General features: G+C 39.4%; 1 protein-coding gene across 2 annotated transcripts in view; it reads left to right on the top strand.

Annotated features, from left to right (window-relative positions):
• GALNT7 (polypeptide N-acetylgalactosaminyltransferase 7) overlaps nt 1-26122 on the top strand; it is a 204966-nt gene that overhangs the window by 87716 nt on the left and 91128 nt on the right. For both annotated transcript variants that reach the window (XM_069096884.1, XM_069096879.1), the window contains exon 2: nt 17668-18128. In XM_069096884.1, the coding sequence (XP_068952985.1) occupies nt 17668-18128 (461 nt within the window). The remainder of the gene's footprint in view (nt 1-17667; nt 18129-26122) is intronic.

Here is a 26122-nt window from a genome sequence, read left to right as displayed (position 1 = left end):
GGAACAGTCAGAGAAGGCTTCATGGAAGAGGTAAGACTTGAGTTAGGCATTGAAAGATGGGTCATTTTTGGAGGAAAGGAAAAGAGACATTCTAGGCTGACAGATCATCATGAGCAAATAATAGAGATAGGAATGAGTATCATCCATGAAGGAACCAGGAGGAGGCTGAAGACTTGAGTGGGGAAGATGTTTCTTTCAGAGTAGCAGGAAATGATGGGGTTACACAGGTGTCATTTGCCTATGAAAGACTTTGAAATCCAGGCAGGGGATTTGAGACTTTTTGTAGTAGGCAGTAGGGAGCCATTATATGTTTTTGAGTCTCAGTTCAAATGACAGGATGAAAAGCAGTATTTATGGAAGATTGGTCCAATAGTGATGTTCAGGATGGTGGGCGAGCTCGAAGACAGAATGTTAGAAAGCCGAGGCAGTAATCCGATCCTGAGTTGATAATTAACTGAACTCAAGTGTTTAGCAAAGAGAATGGAGAAGGCAGTGAATCCCAGAAACATTTCAGAGAAAGAAATGATAGGGTAGAGCAGCAACTACCTTGTTCAAACTACAAATTGATGATACATCATTCCAGCTGCGCTCTGAGTACTTCTGGAAAATCTTTCTATCAACTCATTGACTCCCTACCTTTTTCCACAGTGATTGTCCCAAATGTTTTTCTTTTTGCTCAAACACCCAGCTGCCATATGTGCACCAGATGATTTAGCCTCCTACTTCAGTGAGTTAAGGGCCATTATATTTGAGTTCCTTCAGCTCTCCTCATCCACTCCTCAGAACTTCTCAGCAACATTACCCATTCTCTTCTTCTGCTTTCTTGTCACCAGAGGTTTCCCCTGCTCCTTACTAAAGCTAATGAAACATCATCACCACTCATCCATTAGTCACCAACAGGGAGGGCATCCTGGTAGAGCAGATTTGTAGCCAGGAAGACTTATTCCAGTGGTTAGCACCATGTCCAGCACATGATAGGTACTTAAATGTTTATTGATTGGGTTCAGATTCCAACTCTGGCATAACTAACTGTTGTGACTATGGAGAAAATCACTTGACCGCTGAGACTTAGTTTCCTTATTTATAAAAAAGGTACAGTATAGTATCTAGAATATGGTCTCATAGGTTTGTTTGAGGATCAAATGTTTGTAAAGCATATTAAGAAAATTTAAAGTGTTGCATAAATGTCATTCATCTTTTTATTCATCCTTTCTATCCCTCTTCAGTCTCTCCCCTTCATTCCTCTTTGCTTTGATTGTTCCAGACCTAAAAAAGCCTTCCTTTGTCTCTTCTACCCCATCTAGTTATGATACCATCTCTCTTCTCTCTTTACCAGCAAAACGTCTGGAGAAAAGTTGGAGAAGACCCAACACTTTGATTTTGTCACCATCCCTCTATTCTCAGCCTTTTGTAGTTAGCCTTATGACTCCACCAATATACTAAAATGGCTTTATCAGTAGTCAAAAATGACATCCTGTTTACCAAGACTATTTTTTTCAATCCCATTCTCCTTGGCCTTTGTGGCTGTTGACACAGAATTCCCCTCCCTATTCTTCCCCACTTCCCCCAATCTCTTGGATTTAGAGACTTTGTGCTGTCTTGGTTTGCCTCTCTCTTGAATAAATCACTCCTTTTCTCCTTCACTGGCCCCTTTTCCTCTTATCAGCCCCTTATTAAGAAATGTTTTCTACAATATTCTTTCTTTTAGCTCCCATATTAGCCTCATTCACTACCAAGTCTTTAACTACCCTTTTCTGTCCAGATGATTCCCAAGACTATATCTCCATCCCTAAACCTCATGCCTAGAGTCTCCAGCAGATGGTCCATTGGTACCTTAAACTCAGCATGTATAAAATTGAGTTAATTGTATACCCCAAAACCTCCTTCTGATTTCACTATTTGTGTTTGTGGCAATGCCATTCACTCCTGTGTCTCACATTCAAAACCTTGGGGTTATATTTTATTCTTCCCTCCAGCCAGGTACCAAGTTCTCTCAACCCCAGCTCTGTGATCTCTTACTTCTGTCTTCTCTCTTCCCACTGCCTTGACTCTAGTATAGCCTACTATAGGTCTTCTGCCTTTATTCTTCCCTTCCTAAATGCATTCTTAGTACCACTACCATAAAAACCTCCTTATGAATTAGATTTAGTCACATCCAAACCCTGTTTAAACAACAAACAAAAATTTCAGTGGTTCCCCATTTTTTACCGAGTAAAATTCAATCTAGCATTCAAGACCCTTCACAAATTTGGCACCACTTTATCTTTATGTTAAATTACTCTTCTCCTAGTAGATATATTCCAGCCAAGCTGGACTCCTCCATTACCGCTTTCCCCTAAATGTGCTCAGCAAGTTACCACCACTGGGCATTTGATTATGCAGTTCTCTGTGTCTATAATATCCTCCCTAACCCTTCTTCCTCTCGAATTTCCACCTCTCCTTAAAAGCTTAACTCATATGATATTTCCTATACAAAGCCTGCCTTTTGGTAGCAATTTTCCTCCTCTAACATGACATAGAGCTTCATGATCAATTTCTCTAATGACTTTATTATGTGGTATAGGATAGTGGGGTTGCCTACATTTATATCTTACCCCCATATTTGAGGGTCAACAGGGATCATCATGTCTTATTCAGACTTCATATCCCAAAATAAATGCCCCACCACTCCCACTACACAGTAAGTGATTAATAAATGAATGCTGAATTGAGTTGACTTTCCATCAAAGTTAAATAAAAGAGACTAACTGGGAAGATGTTCTAGCCTTTCTCTAATGTTAGGGAATGTCCACACCCTTGGGAAGCCTGCCAGGCTTTGGCAGTGTGAGTAGAAGCCCATGTTCTCTGATGTAATTTGGGACTTGGGAGCATTTCAGGGGTTCCCATGACTCTTACAGCTTCAGTTAACTCTGGGCAAAAAGAGTGAGCTTGATATAGGGAGTGTCAGTCTAAAACTAAGTCACTTTAACCACTGGAGATGTGTTTCTTTTGTAGTAGTCAGGATTTCCTGTGCCGTATCCAAGTCTCAAATTCTGTATTCTTCAGGGCTTCTGTCCTGTTAAACCACACCTACACCCTCATCATTGTCATTATCACAATTATTATTGAAGGCCCATTTAAATATTAACTTGATCAATAAAAGAACATTGCTGCCTAAGAGCTAAAATGTCAGGAGAGTTTTGTTTTGTTTTTACACATGACCTTATGTCCCTTGCCCCTTCCCAGGCTGCCTTGGGTGGCCTTCCTTAATCCCACCCTCCTACTATGGATTCCTAGTCTTGATGTGGAATGAGTGATATTGCCATCCCCTCCCTCATCCCCTGTTTCTAGTTGAATATCTGACCTAAAAATGGAGTCATTTCTTTTCCACAGGTGATTTTCTAGCCCCTCTAGAAAGTATTATTTTATACCAATCATCTCGTGTGTTTTCCCAAGCCCTAACAGGGATCAAAGGACATTACTTTTTAAACTTTCCAGGGAACATTATATACTAACTGTCAATACACAAATGCTTGATTTGACCCTGTTTTAACTTTCATTTCTGCACATTTGCTTGTCCTTCTTGACCATTCCCCCAAGAATTTATAAGAATCATTTATTCTTCTCTCATTGATATATTTTCCTCTATGGTTTTAGGGGAGATTTAGGAGTCATTCAGTGGTGATCCACTGGGATCACCAGATGGGAAGCTAGGCTAGGAATAGTGATTATACAGTATAACGATCATGTCAGCAGATGGAACAAAAGGATCATAATCAACGAGCACTTATCTGTAAACAGCATCCACTGTGGTACCACCTCTCCCTCCCCTTTGTCCAAAGGAGTGGTCTTGGCATCTAACGTAATTAACACTTTGTAAGTTATCCACAATAGCTTTCTCTGCAATAGCTTTCACGGCAATGCCAAGCTTTCCCAGGTAGTGACATACCAAGCCAACTTAGATAAACAATAAGAAACCCTCAAGGGGCTGCATGAGAAGAGTTAACTGTGGTCTTAATTTTAGTCATATCAACCTTGTTAGTTGCTAATGTTACTTCTCCCTGAGGAAATATTCATAAGCTTTGGAGCTAAAAGGGGGTATACAGTCCAACCTCCTCCCCCCCTTTTTTTTCAGATAAAGTAAATGAGACAAGGAGTAGTTAAGTGACTTCTAAAGTGAATCAATAAGTGTCTGAGACAGGATTTGAACCGAGATTCTTCTGGCTTCAAGTTCAGCATCCGCTGTTGTCATCCTTTTAGAAGGCTGTAGTTTTGCAGGGTTAATTTTTATTTCTTCTACCACCAAATGATTCCTTTTAAAAATCTCTGCATCATCTACTCATTTCGGCATGCATTCATCATGGCATGTATAAGTGTGTGTATGTGTGCATGAACACAGAGAATCTTGAGGTTGTATAATAATTTATGTGTCATGCATAGTGTTAGAAGACAGTTATTCAAACAGACAGCATTTCTATAGGACTTGAGGCTTGCAAAGCTTTTTTATGTGTTTTCTTATTTGATCCTCACAGCAACCCTGGAAAACAGTGCTATTTGTTCCCATTTTTAAGATAGGACACTGAGGCAGGGACAAGGTTAGATGACTTGTCCAGGATCTTACATACAGCTAATAGGTGTCTGAGGCAGGATCAGAACTCTGCTCTTCCTGACTCCAATTCATTATTCTATCCATTGCACCACTTACAGAACCCCCAAATCTCCCCTACCCTCACTCCCAACTCCCATGAATCACTTTGCAGTTATCGAGTTTTTTGTTTGTTTGCACAATTTAACCTATGATGATGACTACATTTTCATGAAACAGGCTGTATTTTAAGAACCAAACATATCTGAAAGCTTTTCTTCAAAAACTCAGTAATGAGTCATGCAGTGATGTGCAGTAGCCTATCTACCACAGCCCCATGATGCCCTCAGATGCTTTGTATCTTTAATTATCTACACAGGATCCTAAATAATCACATAGTATTGAGGTGGGTGCCTTGTACCCCTCAAATACAGCCTTGTCCTTCAGGGCCTTGTAATGGAAATGCAAATTTAAAGATCTTCCCTGCCCCTAGGCCCTTTGATAGGCTTAAGAGACTCTGAGAAACTTCCTTGATTTGAAAATATACTCTGCCCCCTAATAGGCTGAATGCGGTCACATGGAGCCTGTGGCAGGAGGCTTGGTTTTCAGGAATGCCCACACCTTGATGCTGTGTGATTGGGCAGTGGGTCAAGAGGGTGGTTACATTCTCTGACCTAGGAGAAGGCTATATAATCCCTGATGTGAGGCTTTGCTTTGGGGCTCACTTTGAGAAGTGTTCTGTGATTTGATTCCCAGAGTCTCATCTGAGAAGCCGTTGTTGAGAGCCCCCCGACTTTGAAAAACCCAGATGTTGATTTGGTATGGATGTAATGGTTGGACAGTTTGGAAACCTGTCTACTTGATCTGTTTCTCTGTCTTGATAATTATGTCTGTATACTCAGAAGTTTGGGGTGCTGACCTTTTTCCCCTGAACTAGGTAAACGATACATATTTGACTGACTAAAGTAAGCTTGTTAACCCATTTTGAGTTGCTTTCCTTTATCAAAGCAGATCCAAGAACCTGTGTTGGCAGCCACCCTGGGGATGCTGGGGTGCTTGCTGATACAGGCCTTCTTTACACACTAAAATAATGACATAAACTGAAATTAAACACCCTCAGGGATTATTTGACCTATACTCTAGAAAAGGCTCCAAAAGATAAAATTGGGCTAATTTGTTTAATGCTAGTTACTGGTTGTCACAGGCACTTTATGCCACATAACTCAAGGCTAGATTTTCTTTCATAGTAATAACGAGGAAGTACATTTAGCATATTCATGCAAATTGGAGGAAAGAGGCAGAGTTGACCTCCAGGTTTCAAATATGAAGTTGAAATAAGGAGCAGGTTTAAGAGGGAATGAAAATAAGCTCCAAGTTGGACTTGCTCATTTTGACAGTCCCATGGGACATCCAGGAATATGCCTGGATGCCTGTTTCTACTTCACTTCTCAGAATTATTGTTTAAGCCTCATTACAAGCCTTTAGCAAAGAAATGCTGTTTTCAACTCATGAGTATGTTTTGAATTTTACAAGACTCATTTCTCTTCATCCTTCCCCAGCTCATCAAATGGTTTCCTGTGGTAATAGCTCTGATCAGAGTGATTAAACAAATAATTAGCTTTGAAAAGAAATATACACAAAAGCACAGTTAATTTACTAATTGCCTGTGTGGACAGTAACTGTTTAGGGTCCCAAAATTAGCTTTGTGGAACTAAAATTAGCGCCAACATATTAACTTGTCCATAGGTAGAAAGCATTTCTTTTCCCTGAAATACCAGATTGTCTTTGAAAAGTTATTTATCCAAATCTGAAGAACGGAAGAAATTAGGAAGTGACTACTCATAATTTTGGCTATGTGAGAAAAGTAGGAAGTACTTTCCTCTCTGGGTGGGATTCCTCCCCTTCCCCATTAGCTCCAGTTAGTGGAATTTAAATTGATGTATATTCTAGAAAGTTAACAACAGACTAGGTATTCTCTGCTTCATTGTTGTACCTCATTGGGTCTTTGCTTGACTGTAAAATTTCCCTAGGTCTACAGAAATGTGTTACAGGAAACCCCTGGCTGGAGCTGTAGGAAATGTCAGGGCACTTAGGTATTAATGAGTAGACTTTCCATGCTAATGTTAATCCAGAGAAGGATATTGTTTATGTAGAAAACCAACCACCTCCCCCCCCCTCCCCGTGTCATTTTACTCATTACATTGAAAATTGAAAGCCAATTCTAACTGCATGACTTGGTAGGTTGATATACCTTAAAAACAAAAGTGATTTTGAATAATTACCTCTTATCTAAGTATGTTTTTGAAGGAACTGAGGATTTAATTGTACCCTGTATCAGAGGATTAATGACCTTGACAGCCCCAAAAGACACAGATTAAAAAGTCAAATAATACTACAATTACAAAAACAAAACAAAACAACCTTCCTAATGAAAGTGGATATTGTCTTGTGAACTCTTTACTTTGTAATACTTACAGACAGTTATAAACTTGTACCTACATTTGTATTTGGAAAACTAGAGGTAGTATTTCTGAATTCCAGCCTGATCTAACCTAACCCTTAAGTATCAGATCATTTTCTTTTAGTGGGAGCTTACATTCATTCAAGGGAAACAGCATATATACATACATGTACATATATGTTGACATAAAATGAAAACAAGAGAGACTGTGATTTCATTGATAAAGGGGATTCCCAGATGAGGAAACTCCCTCTACCAATATAAGTGAGGCACTTTCTCTGCAATTTATAGAGTTGCCTAGAGCACAAAGAAAGTAAGGGGCTTGCCCAAAGTTACCTAATATCCTAATATGTGTCAGAGGCAGAAAAAAAGAAATTCACAAAGTAAAACCAAGGGAGTGGGAGAGAGGTACTAGCAATTCGGAAACCGGAAAGGCTTCACACAGGAGGTGGTCCTTGAAATGGTGTTTTAAGAAAACAAACCATATTAAGAGGCAAAAATGAGGTAGTACATTCCAGGCATTGGGGACAGCCTATACAAAAGCCCTAAGATGGGAAGTAAAGCAGAGATGTATAAGACAGTGAGCAGGATGTAGAGTAAGAGAAAGGGGAGTAATGGAATAATAAATAATAATTAAATGGAGTAAAAAAATGATGGATTAATTAAAATTCTGGAAAGAAAGGCAGGAGCTATTTTGTGAAGGACTTTAAACACTAAACTAAGGAGTTTGCATTTATTTGGTCCTAATGAAGCAATAGGGAGCCTTTGGAACTTACTGGATAAGGGAATGACATGGTCAGATCTGCCCTTTAGAACTATGTCTTTGGTAGCTGTTTATGTATATGTGTTATGTATCTATCTATCTGTATGTACATACGTATGTACATACAGATAGATAGATACATAATATTTGAAGATAAGCACATATTTGAAGATAAGCAGGTGTCTACAGAACTGTTCTATTCATACTATGACTCAAGATGATTCACTTTACTTTCCAAAACTCCAAAATTGATGGTAATGAGGAGAAAGAAAGTGAGGAGGACTTCACAAATATGCATACACACTTATGTGAATAAATACACATGAATCCATATATATACATATATACATGTATGTTGTTTATACACACATAGTGGATTCCTAATGTAGAATATACACAGAGAAGGATATATATTATTCGGATCCTAAAATGCTTAATTGATTTGTAATTAGCTATGGAAATCAAATCTTGGCTAATTTAAAACTTAGGAGATTTAAAAATACATACCTTTCATTGTTTTTGATGTTAAACAGTAAATACCAGTAGTGACCAAGGACACAGTGATTACACGCAATATACTGGAGGGATTTCATTTTGAATTCATCTTTATGAAGATTTAGATTTCATTCCTTGTGTTTAAAGGGGATGTTTATTTGAAAAATAAACATTTGTGTACAAAATGCTAAAAAAAAAAATTACATACCTTTCAAAGAGTATGCTATGTGATACTGGTTTTCAAAGAATTCCAAAAAAATTTTTTTAAGAATTTAACCTTTCATTTTCTTTTATGCTATGCTTGTTTTCTTGGTAGATTTATTCATGTTTAGGAAGGATGAAGGTATTGCTTTAAGAGGTCAAAGTTTATTAAACAACTAGAGGGAACAGTCCTAAATGAATTAATTAAAACAGCTGGGGGAAGACAGTAACAGAACACTCCCTTTCTAAAAACAATTCAGGAAAAAAAAAATAAATGAAAGAAAAAAAAAACAATTCAGAGCTTCTTGAAATGGAGGTATGAGAGAGGAAGTCACTAAAGCTATGAATTCAAGTGTTGGCTTAGATAGAGAAAATGAATGAAAAAGAATAAGCACTTAATATGGAATGACTGTAGGCTGGGGATACAAATAGAAGAGTATAATAGCCCCTCCTCAGTGAAGGGAGCAGAACCTGGAGAACAATTTATATAACAATAGCAATCCTGTAAAAATAAAATAACCTTGAAAGACTTAGGAGCTGTGATCAATACACTAATCAATCACAATTCCAGAGGACCCAAGATGAAATGCACTACCCAACTCCTGAAATAGAGATGATGATCTCAGTATAGATTCACTCACACATGTATCATACACATATATAATTCATATACGTATATTTTTAACATGGCCAATATGGGAATTCATTATGTTTGAATATATATGTTTCTAACAGGAATTTTGTTTTTCTTGCTTTCTCAATGAAAGTTGAAGAAGTGGTAGGAGGGGGAAAATACAGGCTCGAAAAGAAAATTTTTTTTAAAAAGTAAGCTTCTTGAGGCTAGCAGGACTCTCTTGCTTTTTATGCTTGTATCCATAGCTCTTAGCCTAGTGTCTGGTACATAGCAAATTCTTAGTAAAGGCTTTTTTAATCCAATCACTCATCTTAAAACTTATGAAGTTAAATTCTGAGCCCAAGAACAGTGCTTTTCATCTATAGCATTAAAATTTATCTTATTAGCTCTGTCCTATTATTCCAGCTTTTAATAAATACTGCTGAAATATTGATATTCAGTATCTAGTTTATCTATTAGTCTAGTTACCCTGTCAAAAAAAAGACACGAGGTGAATCTGTACTGGATGAAGGATGCTGGTAGTTAGTGATCACCACTTTAAATGCTCACACATTGTCTTTTTAATAGTTCTTTAATTCTACAGTAGATCCATTATCACAGTGATGCAGAGATTCTCTCCAGTGATGCATGCTTAGTCGTTGTCAGCATATCCACACAACACAGCTCTGATTACTACATAGGCCAGTGGTGCTTCAATGAGATCATAATTCCATGGAAGTGTTGATATGGGGACTCCTAATCTAATCTAATGATATAATAATGTAATGATGCAGCTCAGATTCTTGTTATGTCCTCCCATAAATCCTCAACAGAAGATCTATTCAGTGTGGAAGGAGAGAGATTATTTCCATAAATCATAGGCAGGTTATAAGTATTTATCTTTTTTTTTTGCATGTGTACTCAAAGGTACCTTTCCCCCATCTGTTTTGACCATTGATCTGCAGCTACTCATAAAAGCTAATCACTTGATTGTTTTACATTTTTCCCATCTGTTTGACCATTAATTTGAAACTACTGATGAAAGCTTGATTTTATTAGTCTTTCAGTTACCCATTATAATAACAATGGATTAACCTAGAACCATTTCCTATTGGCCTTGGAATACACCATATAAATTCTCTGCTGTATAGTTATCCCTTCCACATTGTGACTTTCCCCCATTGGTTTTGATATATCACAGGACAGCATAAGGAATTAAATGGGAATTTTGGGGGGGTTTTGCAGAAGCTGAAGACAACACATATGAAAGCCAGCAGATGACACAGAAAAAGTTTAGAAACTCAGAAATGCATAAAATATATGTATAGTATTGAACCCAGATTTTACAGTAAAGGTACTATAAACACCCCATAAAAGAAAAATAAAAAAATTCGAACGTCTTCTCTGCTTCAAAGGGAAGGTCAAAAAAATTTAACTGGATTTTCCAGATTTTCGGGGGGGAGTGGTGCTACACCCCTAAACCCCCCTTAGCATGGAAAGGATAACTGTAATCCATTTAGCTTATTCCTAATTCTGCTTTGCCTAAGCAGTTACGTGGTACAGTGGATAAAGTGCTAGGCTCGGAGTCAGGAAGACCTGAGTTTAAATTCATCCTCCAACCCTTACTAACTGGGTGGCCATGGGCACCTGTTTGTTTCAGTTTCCTCATCTGTAAAATGGATCCCCATTTTAGCACTTATCTCCCAAGGTTTATGTGAAGATCAAAGGAGATCATAATTTCAAAGCATAGGGCCTGGCACATAATAAGTGATGGGGTGGTGGGACCTGGAACCCAAAAGCCTTAGGGCTTTTTGCATATAGATCATGTCTCTGAAAGCTTCCCAATATCTCCCTATGCTCCTGTCCTATGAGAAAATTTTCCCTTGTTGCAGAACAAATGTAGGCCTGACCCTGTAATTCTTTAGATAAAGGACAGACACAGGAGTGCCTGACCCAAGGACTCTCTTGCATCAGATCCCCAAGTTCCATGCCTCTGACAGCTCCCTCAATGTCTGGTATCAACAAAGTTGTCTCTGCAAAACTCCCTACATTTTCCCATCCATAGATCACTGACACCTGCTCCCAAGACAGCTAAACCCCTAGATTACCTAATTAATACCCCTGGCATACCTTTTCCATTCTCCTTTTCTATTTAAGCTCTAAATTCACCCCCATTAGTTTTCAAGTTCTCGAAAGGAACTTCATCCACTACTATTGACCTTACAATAAACTGTCTCTTGACAGAAAGATGGCTTGAGTGTGTGGATTGGTTCCAGGTGACTCTGCCCTGGCATCCTTGGGGTCCCAGCATCACAGATTTCATCAATAAGTACTATTGAAACATTAGTTATTATTATTGTTAATATTATCATTAAGCTAATATTAGAACTAGCTTTAATTCTCTACTTCTGGTGGAGGAAGCCACCCAAAATCATGTGAGGGTTTGGAAAAGGAGAAGGTGGGACAGTGGGACTAAAAATTTGCTAATAGTGATTCACAAATGTAGAGAACTCATAGTGGACTACATTTCATATTTGCAAAAGCTTTCCAGTTTCCTTTCCTCCACCCCCCTTGGCTTCAATTTTTGTTTGCAAAAGTAAACCTAATGGTCTTGGGCTTTAGGATGCATAGAATTCTTTTCTGTAAGTGACTTGTCTAAAGATAACCTTCCCCTGCTTTAAGAAAACTAGAGGCAATGTATGAACCTCAAAATTTGCAAACACAGATTCCAGATTTTGCCTATTTAGTAACTGAGGGCATCTTGATGTGAATTTTGTTGGTTTATGTAACCACATGTGCATTCCTAGGCTGCCATCTCAAGGAGTCCTAGTTTGTTGCAGCTCTGATAAATATTTCATATGTTGTGGCTATGCAGTTATTCTTCCCAACAGGAACATGACCTTGTGTCCAAGATGCCTTAGTACCTAGGGCCTGGTGTACCTTTCAAGTTTGTCACCCTTCTGTTGACTCCAGCCCCTCCCCAGAAACAGGGAAACTTGTGGAATATAGGGCTCAGTTAACTAGCACCAGTTCTCTGTTTTTTTAAGCACAATGACCCAGTTGAAATGAACCTTCGGGGCTATCTATGATTTTTGCAATTTTACAATTGTTTCCTGTTGCTTAGAATAAAATATAAACTCCTGTTAGAATCTAAAGTCCTGTGTAAGCTAGTCCCAATCTCTTATCCCATTGGACATTACTCCACCTTCTGGCCAGAAGGCCGTCGTAGTATCCCATACAAATGAGCCCAGAAAGTAAGGGCCTAGTTTTGGGAATCCAAGGTGATTAGCTTCAAGGGTCTTTGTTGTACCTGAAGTTTCCCTGAACACTCCCACCCATAATCCATCACACCTTTGAGATTTAGACATGGGAGACCTCAGACTCAGTGTAGACCTTGCTTAGTTTCTTTTGTTGAGTACCAGCTCCTTTAGTTAAAAGCTAACTGGCTCAGCAAAAGTAGCTGGAGAGAAGATGCAAACGAGGGCTTTATTTATTGAAAAGATCATTTGGAGTTCACATTTTTGAGCTGGGGAGCCAAGTTTGGCTTGCTTTATCCTTAACATTTCCTGGTCATATGGACTCTTGTAAATAGAATGCATATAATTCAGTAGTGGCCATTTTTGAAAGGCTGAATACCAGAAAGTAATTCCTGAAGGGAACTGGGGCTTTACATAAGCCTTCCATTAAGTTCATCGTATACATTTTGTTTATTGTTGCAGTTTGCTTACTGCCCTAAATCTGATTAAGCCAGTGATGCTTACACGATCTCCAAGGACCATTTTTCCAAATCCCTTTGAGGTCATATCACTCCATTAAAAGCCTACCCATCTTGGGAAAATATTATAAACAATTTAATTTTATTTTAGCTTTGTAAAAGGGTGAGGCTGTGCTGAGTAGCCTGACCTAACCACCATCTGCTTAGAAGTGATATTATTTTCCAGTATATTTCCACTCCATGAATAGGCTGACCTTGGAAGATCATCCAGTGATTCTCTGTTCTACCCCTAGTCAGTTGGGATTTGTTGAATTTGGCTGCAGGATCAGACAACCAGAGTTTTATAGATAGACTATGTTCCAATAGTTTTAATTATTATTTTACTTTTATTCAATTATTATTAGACTCTTAATTACCATTCAGAGATGAAGAAGAGGATGTGAATATTCTTATGGTTTGGGGGAGAAGTTGGGAATCCATTCCTTTATCATGGTCTGACATGGTGATTCTTAATTGACTTCGATCAGATCGTCATGGAAAATGTGTTTACTTCAGTGTGAGTACTTTCTCCAATGAAGGAGATTGCAGACCATATGTCTCTGCCCAACCTTCACTATTCTTGTCTGTGCCATCCTATAAATCCCCCCAGGTACATCTAGCCAGTGTGATAGCTAGATACCTTCTTCTCTTGTTGACCTTGCAGAGAAGTGATACAGATGAGCTCATAGGAATAGGATCGATCCATTGGTTATCATTCATCCTTCCTGCTCATCTAGCCCTGCTTTTTCCCTAGTCATATGTTTTTTCCAATGACAACCTTTTTGTTGTTATTCAGTTGTTTTGGTCATGTCTGACTCTTTGTGGCTGTATTTTGGGTTTTCTTGGCAAAGATTCTGGAGTGGTTTGCCATTTCCTTCTCCAGCTTATGTTACAGATGAGGAAACTGAGGCAAACAGGGTTGAGTGATGTATCTCACAGCTAAGTGTTTAAGGCTGGATTTGAACTTAGGAAGATGAGTCTTCCTGACTTCAGGCCCAGTGCTTTATCCACTGCACCCCTAGCTGCCCTCATGATAACTTTTATACCACTGTATTCCGGAATACATATTCTCTTATAATGTGCTACAACTTCCTTGTTTGCACCATGTGCTTCTCCATTGCCCTAAATTTGATAAATTTAATAATCAAATCCCTACAATGTGTGAGGCAGATCTTATCATCAACAGAGAGTCAGCCTAGAAGCCAGAAAGTTCTTTCCTGCCTCTGACAAATACTGACTGCATGGTCCTGGGTGAATCACTTGAACTTTTAAGTGCTCGAGGCCATTCTATAGTAAGATAATACATTTAAGGGAAATAGTTGTTTTCTTCTGTGGCAGTTCCTTATATCCAAGAATCACAAATCTGTTTCCTGGCCCAACTATGGTACTAGCATTGAGGATACAAAACCAAAAATGAAATAATCCCTGTCTTCAGGGAGCTTATGTTCTATTGGGAGAGATGGCATACACATATAAATGTATGTCAGTGTCACTTTGTGGTCATTTCTGGAGGGGGAGGGGGAGGGAGCACTAGCAGCTGGCCAGGATTAATAGTCCAAATTTCAATCCTTCTGAGGCTATAGAATTCTATGATTCATACAAAACACTACAGAATGACATTCCTGTTAAAAAAGATGCTTACGGGAAGCTTGGGGGTCACTAAGAGAGCTCTGTGCAGTTTCCCAAAGGCAATCTGGCCCCCACTTTTCTTCTTCACTTTGCCACTCCAGAGCCCAGCTCCAGATTATGATGTGCATTTGAATGGACAACCCAGAGTAGCCATCCATCAATACCTATTTCTCAGGCCCTGGAAATATTTGTTAAATAATAACATTTATTATACAGTTTATATGATAATGACAATCATAGCTAGCATTTATATAGTTCCTACTATGTACTAGGCACTCAGTTAAGCACTTTATAAACATTATCTCATTAGGGCCTCAAAAAAAAAAAAACACCCTAGAAAGCAGCTACTATTATTAGGCCCATTTTATAGATGAAGAAATTGAGTCATTTAACTAAGGTTAAATGATTTGCCCATGATCACTCAGCTAGTAAGTGGCTGAGGTCAGCTTTGAACTCAAGTTTCCCAGACTCGTGCCTTGGCATTCTATCCATTGAACCACCTAATAACATTTGAGAGGTCATATTGTGTGACTAAATATCTGGCCTCAGAGCCAGGAAGACTTGGGTGATGAGTTTGGTATCATGAAGACTTGAATCCAGAGCCTGCCTCAACCGCTTGCTAGTTGTGTGACCCTGAGCAAGTCACTTAACTTCTTAGGCCCCCTTTCAACTCTGAATCCATAATCTTGTGACCCTTTAGGATCTGCCTTTGCCACATACTGGCTCTGTGATTCTGGGTAAATCACCTAACTTCTCAGTCCCCCAGGCAGCTCTCTGAGGTGCAGAGATGGTACCAGTCTTTCTTGCCAGACTCCCGGTAATAGGGAATTCTCTTGTGAACTCCCTTTACAAGTGAATTCCCAGAGCCAGTGTCTATCCTAGACTCTTTTCTAAGATTCAGTGTGGAGCAGCAATGTCAGACTCAGGTAGAAACTGAGCCACTAATCTGTCCATAAGTATCCCCACAGGCTGCATGTTGTTTTAGTTTTAAAATGTGATATTCACTACCTTTTATTGTATTGTTCTTTTTTTTGTTTAACATTTCTCAATTACTTTTTAAAATGGTTGGGGCTGCCCTAGGAGTTTTGTTTGAGGGTATCCTGCAGGCAACCAGCCTGTTTGATATTTCTGGTGTAGGGCATAAGAATTTACTTATTTCAGGTTCCCGAGAACCTGTGATATTTTCAGAAAACTCTCATAGGGTTTGCTCTGACTCCTGGTTTGGAATTTAGAGCTGTCCTCTTCTCTCTACTTCCTGTCTTTCTAAAAACACACAGCAGAAGTTATAGGAATTGAAGATCTTCAAGAAGAGAATCAAAATGCTTTTTTAACGTAGAAAAACTTGAACTTTAAATCAACTAAAGATTCTAACATTGTCATTTTCTCTTTTCATTGCCCCATGGCATAGCCATGGATGTCAGGAGACTTGAGCTCAAGAACAATCACTCATCATTATTCATATTTTTGACAGGCAGTGCAGTATAGTCAAGAGAGCTGACTTAGAAATCAGCAAGTCCAGGGTGCAGGTTCTGCCTTTGATATACACTGACCACTTGACCCTGGGCAAGTCACTTAACTTGATAGTGCTTCAGGGAACTCTTTAAGACTGTAAGTTGTAGAGTAGGCTCTTCTCTGAATAGGTAGAGAGAATTTCCTAGCTAGGAGGTCCTTACACCAGTGAAATCTCTGTTATAATCTGAAACCAATCATTTTCATAGGACTCTAAGATCGGCCAGTCTACATACTGACTGGGATCGTGAGCAAGGTACTTAACCACCTTGAAACTCAATTTCCTCATCTGTAAAATGGAAATTAATAACACTTTTTTCATATTTATCCTCACAGAGTTGCTGTGAGGAAAGAGCTCCATAAGCCTTAAAGAACTATATAAATGTTAACTGCTGTGCTCATCCCTGCCCCTTGAACAGACATGAAGTCTGCCCCCGTATGCAAAGTATTCACTGTTCTGGAAATTACTTTTTTTCTTTAAATGAACTCCAGGTCAGAGTTTCAGATTCACTGCTGTATCTATTTCTAGGGTGTGGTGGGGGGCAGGATTTGGGGAAGGGAGAGAAGAACATGTCTTGATATGGTATATTAAGGGGATCATCTCTTAATGCAAAAAAAATCTTAGACCAGTTTTGCATCTTCCCAATCTTAGGTAGGGCCATTACCACCTCGAGGCATTGTCCCTTATAGCAATATGGCCTGTAACACACTTGGAAATTTTCCCTATTTCTTCCTCCTCTCCAGTAATTCTCATTTTCATGTTCCTTTGAATTCATTTCTGGGATCTCAACGGAACAGAATTCCTACATATTGCTCTACCATATGGTCAAAGAACCCCTTTCTAAAAGCTTTATCTTTATAGCTAATAACTGCTTTTAGCCCACTAAGAGGCAGACGGAGAAAGATATAAGGTCAAACTTGATTAACCAGCACCTTGATCTTAAACACGATTCTGAGGGTCTTCCCTGGTCATTGGGCCATGATACAAAGGGGACAGGAGAGAATTGTAAGGCAACCTTCACTGAATGCTGCCTAACCATTTGTACCACAGCTTCCCCTTGAAAGTCATCAATGTTGTGGTCCCTTAATCATGATTTATAAGCCAAGCCCTCCAAACTGAACTGGTTGGAGCCATTTGGTAGAGCCATTTAGGAGGAAAATACTGACTCAGGTCCATTGGATACAAACCCCTACCTGAGTCATTCTAGGCATGGAGCCAGCCAGCCTAGTGATAGATGATACCTAATACAGCTGCCACCAGGCTGCTTTATCACGGCAGAGAAGTTTTATTTATCATGTACCAGACCATTGGAGAAACTACATCCTGTGTAACACAACCTGTTTTTAAGTTTTCATTTTCATGTGCCCAGGCACCCCCACTGTTTAGGGTCTTAATTGTTTCCTTCAGAAACCTGAGACAAGAAGCTAGGTTCATAAAGCAGAGGGGCATCAGAGGATGCCCCTGTCTATTTAGCATGAACAGGGAGTTTTATAGGAAATAGTGTCTTCAGGTATATTTCCTAACTTCCAGTGGAGAGGATCTGATGAACAAACTGTTTTGGATTCACACTTTAAACTACTCTATCATTGACTCTCTTTGTTTCCTTAAAACATGAAAATTAGTTTCCCATATTCTGCCCTGATGTAATCATTGTATGCCTTTTTCCCTTTTGTATAGGAAGGCAGAGACGCCAATGCTCCCATCCTTAACAGAGGAAGCAACGGATTAGCTCCCGGGGGTGACAGATTCAAACCTGTGGTACCTTGGCCCCACGTGGAAGGGGTAGAAGTGGACTTGGAGTCTATTAGAAGAAAAAACAAAGCCAAAAATGATCAAGATCATCAAGCTGGGGGTATCAACCAGCAAAATGCCCTCCAGAGACAATATCTCACTTTTAAGCCTCAGACACTTATCTACCATGACCCTGTGCTCCGCCCAGGAATCATTGGTAATTTTGAACCCAAAGAACCTGAACCTCATGGCGTTCTTGGTGGCCCTGGAGAGGAAGCAAAGCCATATGTTTTGGGACCAGACTACAAAGAGTCTATTCATGCCAGCATTAAAGAGTTTGGATTTAACATGGTGGCAAGTGATATGATCTCGCTAGACCGCAGCATCAATGACTTGCGACAGGAAGAGTAAGCAAATGCCCTCTTACTGTTCTGATTGGGGGGTGGTTTGGTTTGGGGTTTGCAAAGGCATAGATTTTTTTTTAAAGGGAAGATATTTCTTTCAAAGGGACTAATTGGGCCTCTGGTAGTTCAAAGTGGTGACTCTCTGGAGACAGGGGTAGGTGAACGGGGATGTGCTTTATAATCTTTTAGATTCCTAATTGAGGGTCCAGGTAAGATTTCCAGAGTCATGTATATTCCTCCTAACTAGAAGCAAATCTCTTTGCATTAACTTTCCAGTACTATTTTCCCTGACCTTTTCAATAGCATTTTCTTTATCTTCTTTCTCTCAGTAATCTCCTCTCCTCCAGCATCTGGTATCTTATGCTTTAAAAAAGCAAAACAAAAGCAAAAACAACCTGATCTAGTCATCTCCATCCATGATCTGTGGTCTTTCTGGTTTACTTTTGTAGATGTTTACACTTTTGCCATCTGTTTATCTGTATTTTTCCTCTCTTTCTCCAGTTTCATTTATTGGACTTCACTAGAACTCTATTAGTTTAAGACAAACTGCATCTTGCCTCTTTTGCCCTGTGGCTTAGTAAAAAAGTGACATAATTCAAGTTCAAAGACCTTGCTTGGTTCAGAAATCCCCTCACCCCTTCATCTACCTATTGGCAAGTTACTTCATCTTTTTAAGCCTCACTTTCCCTATCTGTAAAAGGAACATAATTCTATTTGCATTCCCTATGTTCTGTCTGTTGTGGAGATTCAGAGACATTGATGCCTGTGAAAGGATTTCACAACAGCAGGGCACTGTATCTGTGTCAACTCTATGAGCACTCTTTGCCTCTGCCTCTCAGTCTTGCTAGGAGAAATCATGAGGGATGTGGTGTTGGCCTTGTCCCTTAAGTAGAATTTACAACAAATATCACAGAATTTCAGAGTATAGAATGTGTAGTACTAATGATTTGATCTGACATCACATCCTGTCTCTGACATACATTAGCTGTGTATGTTGCCCATTTAGCCTTTCTAAGTATCTGTCCCCCTTACAGATGGGTTCATCTGTAAAATGAAGGGGATTGTATTAGATGGCATCTGAGGGCCTTCCAGTCTCTAAATCTGTGATCCTGTAATCTTCTATAATTTCTTCCCTTCAAAAATCAGAAGAGTAAAATGTTGATTTATTTTAACATTTGATGTTATTATTCCATTTATTCTTCCTGATACTATTTAAGAGGAAATCAAGGCCACTGTTCCCTAATAATTAAGGGAAATGTTCAGACTTGTATGCCTCCTTTTAAATCATCAAGATGTCTGAGAACTTGTTACATGAGTACCTTCACATTCTTCCTTAACTACATTTTGTGACTCCCAGCAGCCTTTTTTGGAATCTGGATTCTTACCAGAGCTTTCTTAATTTGGGAATACCCTTGGAGAAAGGGCAGACACTTCCCCCTTCTTAACACTGAGATTATTTAGAAAGAACAATTTTAAAACCATTGTAGTGGCTACTCTACATTGTTCATAAGTCACAATGAGAAAGATCATAAGAGCATGCTTTTAAAAATAAACATTGAGAAAGAAGACAAGCAGCTCTTTGAGACTGAATTGGCAGGACAATGTTAGCCATTAGCCACCCTTCCTGATTTGTGCAATCTGCACATTCATCTTAGTGAATGTCCATCAATTTCCTTTCAAACACTCACCAAGGACTGAACAGCAAGATTCTATGGAATGCATAGATATGCAGACCATCAGTGGCCCCCAGGACTGGCTAGCCCTTGGTGCCTGCTTATTAGCTAGAGAAGGTGAGCCTTTTCACCTTATTATCTTGCCATTGCTACGCTGGAAACCAACCAAGCCCAAGATTTCGATGCTAAGTTTTGAGTTGCTTTCCCAGCTGTGGCATCTGACACTGTGGCTAGCTTGTTACTGTGACTGTACTTTTGTCTTTTCAGATGAGTGTTCTCCACACTCACAACCCGGTACAAAATTGCCCAGCTGCTTGCTTGACTCATGCTTATGTGCATTGCAGTTGTGAATTACACTCACTGAGTAATTTACTGGCTGTTGATTGCTTATTAAGAGGATTGAATGACTGTTTTTGGAGGCAGCTATGTCCAGGTCCTTTTTTTCACTGGACTGAGCCAAAAATGATTTCATTTACCTTACTATTTTCTACAGAAATTCTTGTATTTTCTTCTCATACAGTTAGACTTTTAGGGCTCTTTTCTCCCCCACCACTTTAGAAACACAAATTTTCTTTGCACATTTCTCCTTCCAGAAAGTCACAAAATCAAAGGTATATAATCTAAGGCCTTTGTTTTGAATTTTTCAAAAGATGAAATAGTTATGACTTCCTCATTGAATTAAATATTTAACTTGTTCTGCTGCCTCAAAGATAATAGGTCATAGAATATCACTGGTTCATAGCTTTGGAGCTGGAAGGGACTTTGAGGATTTAAGAGAACTTTGAAGAAGCCAAGATTTAGAGCAAGTAAGCACGTTAGAAGCCATCTTACCCAAAACCCTTCATTTTAGAGATGAAGAAACTAAGCCATGGGCAAGTTAAGGGACTTGCCCAAGGTCAGCTATTGGAGATGAGTTGAACTTGACTTTAATTAAGCTCAGTGTCCTATCCACTAGAAACTATGCTTATAATAATAATGATACTGGCAATAATAATAAGTGCTTTAAAGCTTGCAAAGCTCATTACAAATGTCTCATCTTATCCTCACAACAACCCAGAATGATGACGTGCTAACCCAGTTTTACAGATGAAAAAACTGAGGCTGGCAGTTTAAATGATTTGTCTAGGGTCACATAACTAACACTGAGATCAAATTTGAACCCAGATCTTCCTGACTTAAAAAGTCCAACACTCTATCCACTATGTAACCTATATGCTTTTTATTTACTGATGTTAAGTTCTGATTGTCAATGGGATGTTTCTGTTTTTTAAGAAATGCCTGTCTTGGGGGGGCCAGGTGGCTCAGAGAGTAAGAGCACCGGCCCCAGTGTCAGGATGACCTGGGGGATCGAATCCAGGCTCAGATACTTAGCACCACACCCAGAAATAACTGGCCTTGTAACCTTGAGCAAGTTACTTAACCCCAATTGCTTAAAAAAAAAAAGAAATGCCTGTCTTGGGGTGGCTAGGTAGTGCAGTGAGTAGAGCACTAGCCCTGGAGTCAGGAGGACCTGAGTTCAAATCCAGCCTCAGACACTTAACATAAAAACTAGCCATGTGACCTTGGGCGAGTCATTTAACCCCAACTGCCCTCCAAAAAGCAAAAAAAATAAATAAAAAGAAAATAAAAAAGAAATGCCTGTCTTCCAACACAAATGATTTTTTAGCCCCACTTGATTCCATAATAAATAGTAATCCTATTTATTTTAGTTATTTACTTAAACTGAATTGTTAAGACTTCCTCTCCCACCCATTCCTGTTTTAACAAAGAAATCCTTCATCTCTACCAAGATATCTGAAATCCAGTTAATCCAGTTGGTAAAATTGTTGTGATACTTTTTCCACTTAAAATGGGTTTAAAGTCAAGTCCTAACTACTGTTTATGGATCAAGATTACAGATTTCAGTCTGAGCAGCCTGTCACTTTGGGGGTATTCTGTGAAAGGAGCTAAATGAAGTTATTTGAAAATAACTTCTAACAAGAGTTACCGGATACATTTGGAAGTATCTTGAATAAAATAACATTTGTAAAGCACTCAGCATAGTGCCTGGTACTAGTAGGTGCTTATTAAATGTTTGTTCCCTTCCTTCCTGCAAGATTTTTTTGATTGTCAGACTATATAATGACTCAGTATCCCATATTTGAATCTGGTTAGACATCTACTGTTGGCATATCATCTCTTCCTTCCCCAGCATACCTACAGTATGCTCCAGGACTTCTGCACTAAAATTTGCCACCCTTGGTTCCAATTCCCAAGAAGAACTTAAGAAAAAAATAGTTTCACATGACTTGTGGTAGACATGCTGTTGGTGTTCTTTCCCCCAAAATACCACTCTCTGGCTGACCTCAGTCTGAAATTTATTGCTATAAACACAACTTTGGGGCATGTACAGGGAATTTCCAGACTCATTTAAAATTAAGTAAATTCTCATACCCAGTATTTCCCCTTCCTGCACACCCACTGGATTTGGAGGCAGACTTCAAAGTCTCAGCTCTGCCACTTAAAGGCTGTATGATCTAGGCAAGTCATTTAGCCTGTCCTAGCCTCAGTTTCCTCATCTATAAAATGAAGGGGCTGTATTAGATGGCCTCTGAGGTTCCTTCTGGGTCCAGATTTGGGTTCCCCTTTTCAATAAGCTTGCTCTACTACATTTATTCTGGAGGCAACAGCTCCAGTTACCAAAAGAAGAGAGTTAACTAAGTATTGAATGTGTGCACTTATATGTGTGTGTGTTTGTGTGTGTGTATTTACCTCATATTGCTACCCTTGTTGTTCAGTCATTTCAGGGTGTCTGACTCTCAGTGACCCCATTTGGGGTTTTCTTGGCAAAGATATTGGAGTGGTTTGCCATTTCCTTCTCTCTCTCAGATGAGGAAACTGAGACAGATAGGGTTAAGTGAATTGCCCAGGGTCACACAGCTAGTAAGTATTTGAGGCTGCATTTGAACTCAGGTCTTCCTTACATCAGGCCCAATGCTCTATGTACTGTGCCACCTAGCTGCAACTTAATTTTTTACAATTAATATTGCATAATTAAATGTGGGGTATGTGTGGGATGTGTGTGTGTACCACACTACTGCATTTATTTTTTTCCATTCTAGTAGCAGGACTGGTTTTTGCTTTGTATCCCTCGCTGATTATTAGGAGCTTTATTTAGCTAAGCTGGACATGACCTCTGGCTGCTCCCAAGGTATCCTTATTCACACCCATTTTGAAGTTAGGGAGAAGAAATCTGAGCTGACCCCCACCAAAGCCCTCATGGTGTGTCATAATCACTTCCAGGAGCTGAGTTTTGAGAGCTGTAAGATATTGCCACTTAAGGGGGTGTTCATAGGATCATAGATTTAAAGCTAGAAGAGCCCTTTATAGATCATCTTCTTAACCTGAGCTCCATGAACTTTTAAAAAAAAATTGAAAGTTGTGTTGAAAATAAGTGGCTTCTTTGTAATCCTGTGCACTTAAATTTTTTTTTTTCTGAGACACGTTCCAGACTGCCAAAAGAGGTCCATGACATACAAAAAAGATTAAGAATCCCTGCTGTAGGCAACCCTCATTTTTCAGATGGGGAATGTGAAGTTAAATTATAGTGTGAAATTAATATAATTTAAGTAATAATTTGCTTGAGATCTCACAAGAAGTCACAGAGCCAAGATTCAAACTCAGACCTTCTGACTCCAAATCCAGTAGTCCTTCCTTCTGACTCCAAATCCAGTAGTCCTTCCATTGTACTGTAAGATGGGAAGATTTTTTCTGCCTTAAATTGAATAGTTTGCCTTGTTGCTAATTATTTGTGCAGTTAATTTTTTTCACATTTAAAAATTTTATCTAAGTAATCTCATTTGTTTTTTAAAGTATTAGTGCAGAGAGCAGCTAGGTGGCACAGTGAGTAGAGCACTGGCCCTGGAGTCAGGAAGACCTGAGTTCAAATCCAGCCTCAGACATTTGACACGCTTACTAGCCATGTGACTTTGGGCAAGTCACTTAACCCCAATTGCCCTCCAAAAAGCAAAAATAATAATAATAATAATAATAATAAATTATTAGTGCGAGGAGAAAAAGGGCCTGGGGTAGAGGACTTGTCCCTGGTCATTTTGAGGGGAAATGTAGGATTTGGGCCTCTTTTGGGAGAATGTTGAATGTTTTGTACTGTGACCACATACAAGCCATGTCTCTCTCCAAAAGCTCTATCTGTATTGCCATCCCCAACCCTCACTAAGGAAAACTAGAAGAAGAAAGAGAAGTAGAGGAGAGAAAGAACCAAAGGAGATCTAGGCCATTGTAGCACCTGCTACCCCTTTGCTTCATATGTGTTTCTGGGGTCACAGAGAGTCTGACAGCAGTGAGTGAGGGAACAGGGAGTGCCTGAGCATTGGAACAAGGGACCTGTGGCCCTTTTCCCCAGTTCAATGATTCAAGTTCTGGGGAGGTCATTGAATTCCATTAAATGTAGCTTTGGGTTTTGTTAGGAGATGAGGATTTTTTAAAAATCACCCATCAGAGCAGCTGATCTGTTTCCAGCATGTTCCAAAAGTACTGAGTTGAGGGGTGAAACAAAGCCCTGACTCCCCAGTGACCCTCCATTGGAGATGATCTGAAGTTTGGAGACCTTATTGTTTGTCACTGTTCTCCGTTGTAAAATTAATTAGGAAATACCACCAACTTTACATTACTGGGAATAATATATGTAAAAGTGAGGAGTTATGACTCCACTTTGTCACCCTTAAGGCTAATTTGGGTTCCTCTAGGCAAGCGAGTTGGTGTCTTGGATAGAGCCGTGAGCCTGAAGTCAGGGAGACTTATCATCTTCCTAAGTTCAAATCCAGCCTCAGATACTTACTAGCTGTGTGACCCTGGACAAGTCATTTAGCCCAGTTTGCCTCAGTTCGTCATCTATAAAACGAGCTGGAGAAGGAAGTGGCAAACGATTCCAGTATCTCTGCGAAGAAACCTAAATGGGGTCGAGAAAAGTCAAACACAGCTGAACAATAACAGCAAGCACCAAGATACAAATACTTGACTTCTTTTCATTCCTCATTCGAAGAATATAGTCAGGAAACACGGCTATGACTTTAGCCATATCTACTCCATTTATTCTAGAAGCAACAGCCACAATTCCCAAAAGAAAACGAGAGACAGAGACAGAGACAGAGACAGAGAGATTACTGAACCTTTACTTTAGACCCAGGTGCTTTGAAACTGTTAGCTAGTCCTGAACTGGTTAATCCCATTGCCCTGTCTCATCAAGATATTGTAAGGCCCCCAAGGGGAAGAGAGGAACAGGGCCATCACAGAGGAGAAAGGATAAATCCAAAGAAGAGGGTTTTAGAGGAAAAAGGGGACCAGAATCCTATCAGTCAGCAAGCATTAATTATCTACTATGTGCTAAGTATTGATACAGTAATAATTTTATCAATAAAATGAAATGGTTTTTTACTTTAAAGATCTCATATGCTGGTTGGGGAAACAACATGTATGTGTGTATGTAGAAAATAAATGCAAGATAATTGTGGGGTAAGGTCATATAAAGTGGAGGATCAGGAAAAGCTCCATGTAGCAAGTGGTGCTGGAACTGAATCTACAGGGAAATCAGGTATTCTGAGAGGCAGAGGTGAGGAGGGTGTGAGTGCCATGATTGGAGAATGACCAATGCAAGAGGGAGATGGGAAATGGAGTGTCCGTATGAGTTATAGTAAGAAGGCCGGACTGACCGGACCTTAGAGTGTTTGTAAAAAAAAAAATGCCGTATTGAGGCTGTAAAGATGGTTAGGGCCATGTTGTGAAGGACTTTCAATGTCAAAGAGAGGGGCTTATGTTTGACCCAAGAAGTCATAGAGAATCACTGGAGTCTGAGTAAGGGAATTAGTGACATGGTCTGCTCTGTGCTGTGTGTGGAGGATAAATGGAGTGGGGTAGAGGCTAGAAGCAGCGAGAACAGTTAGATGGAATGAAGTAAAGCCCAGAGTCTTCCATTCTGAATGTGGTGAAATCAAGCTGAATGTAACCTCAAGACTTCTGTGATCCCTCTTGTCTGTGCTAATTAATTAGCACCAGTCCTGAGAAGGAGCTGTCAGAGGGTCAGGGTGACATTTGAAAGCCAAGTAAGCTGCATGCTTGGATCAAACATTTTCTTAGGAAGAGATAGAAATACAAATATTTGCTTATGCAGCCTCTTGAGTACCCTTGTAAATAAGTTCCTTATCTGCTGCTAGAGCAATGTCAACTCGAGATGGACAAAGTGAGTATAATATGGTGTAAACAAAACTTGGGTCTTGGTGAGTTCTGAGATGGTTGAGGTAACTGATCTAATGTGAACTTAGAACCCCA

Source organism: Petaurus breviceps, unplaced genomic scaffold, assembly GCF_028583685.1.
Source record: "Petaurus breviceps papuanus isolate PSGF00001 unplaced genomic scaffold, PetGlider_PUasm1.0 126, whole genome shotgun sequence".
NCBI lineage: Eukaryota > Metazoa > Chordata > Mammalia > Diprotodontia > Petauridae > Petaurus > Petaurus breviceps.
Note: the sequence above shows the minus strand (reverse complement) of the source record. Positions and strands in the feature narration are given on the sequence as shown.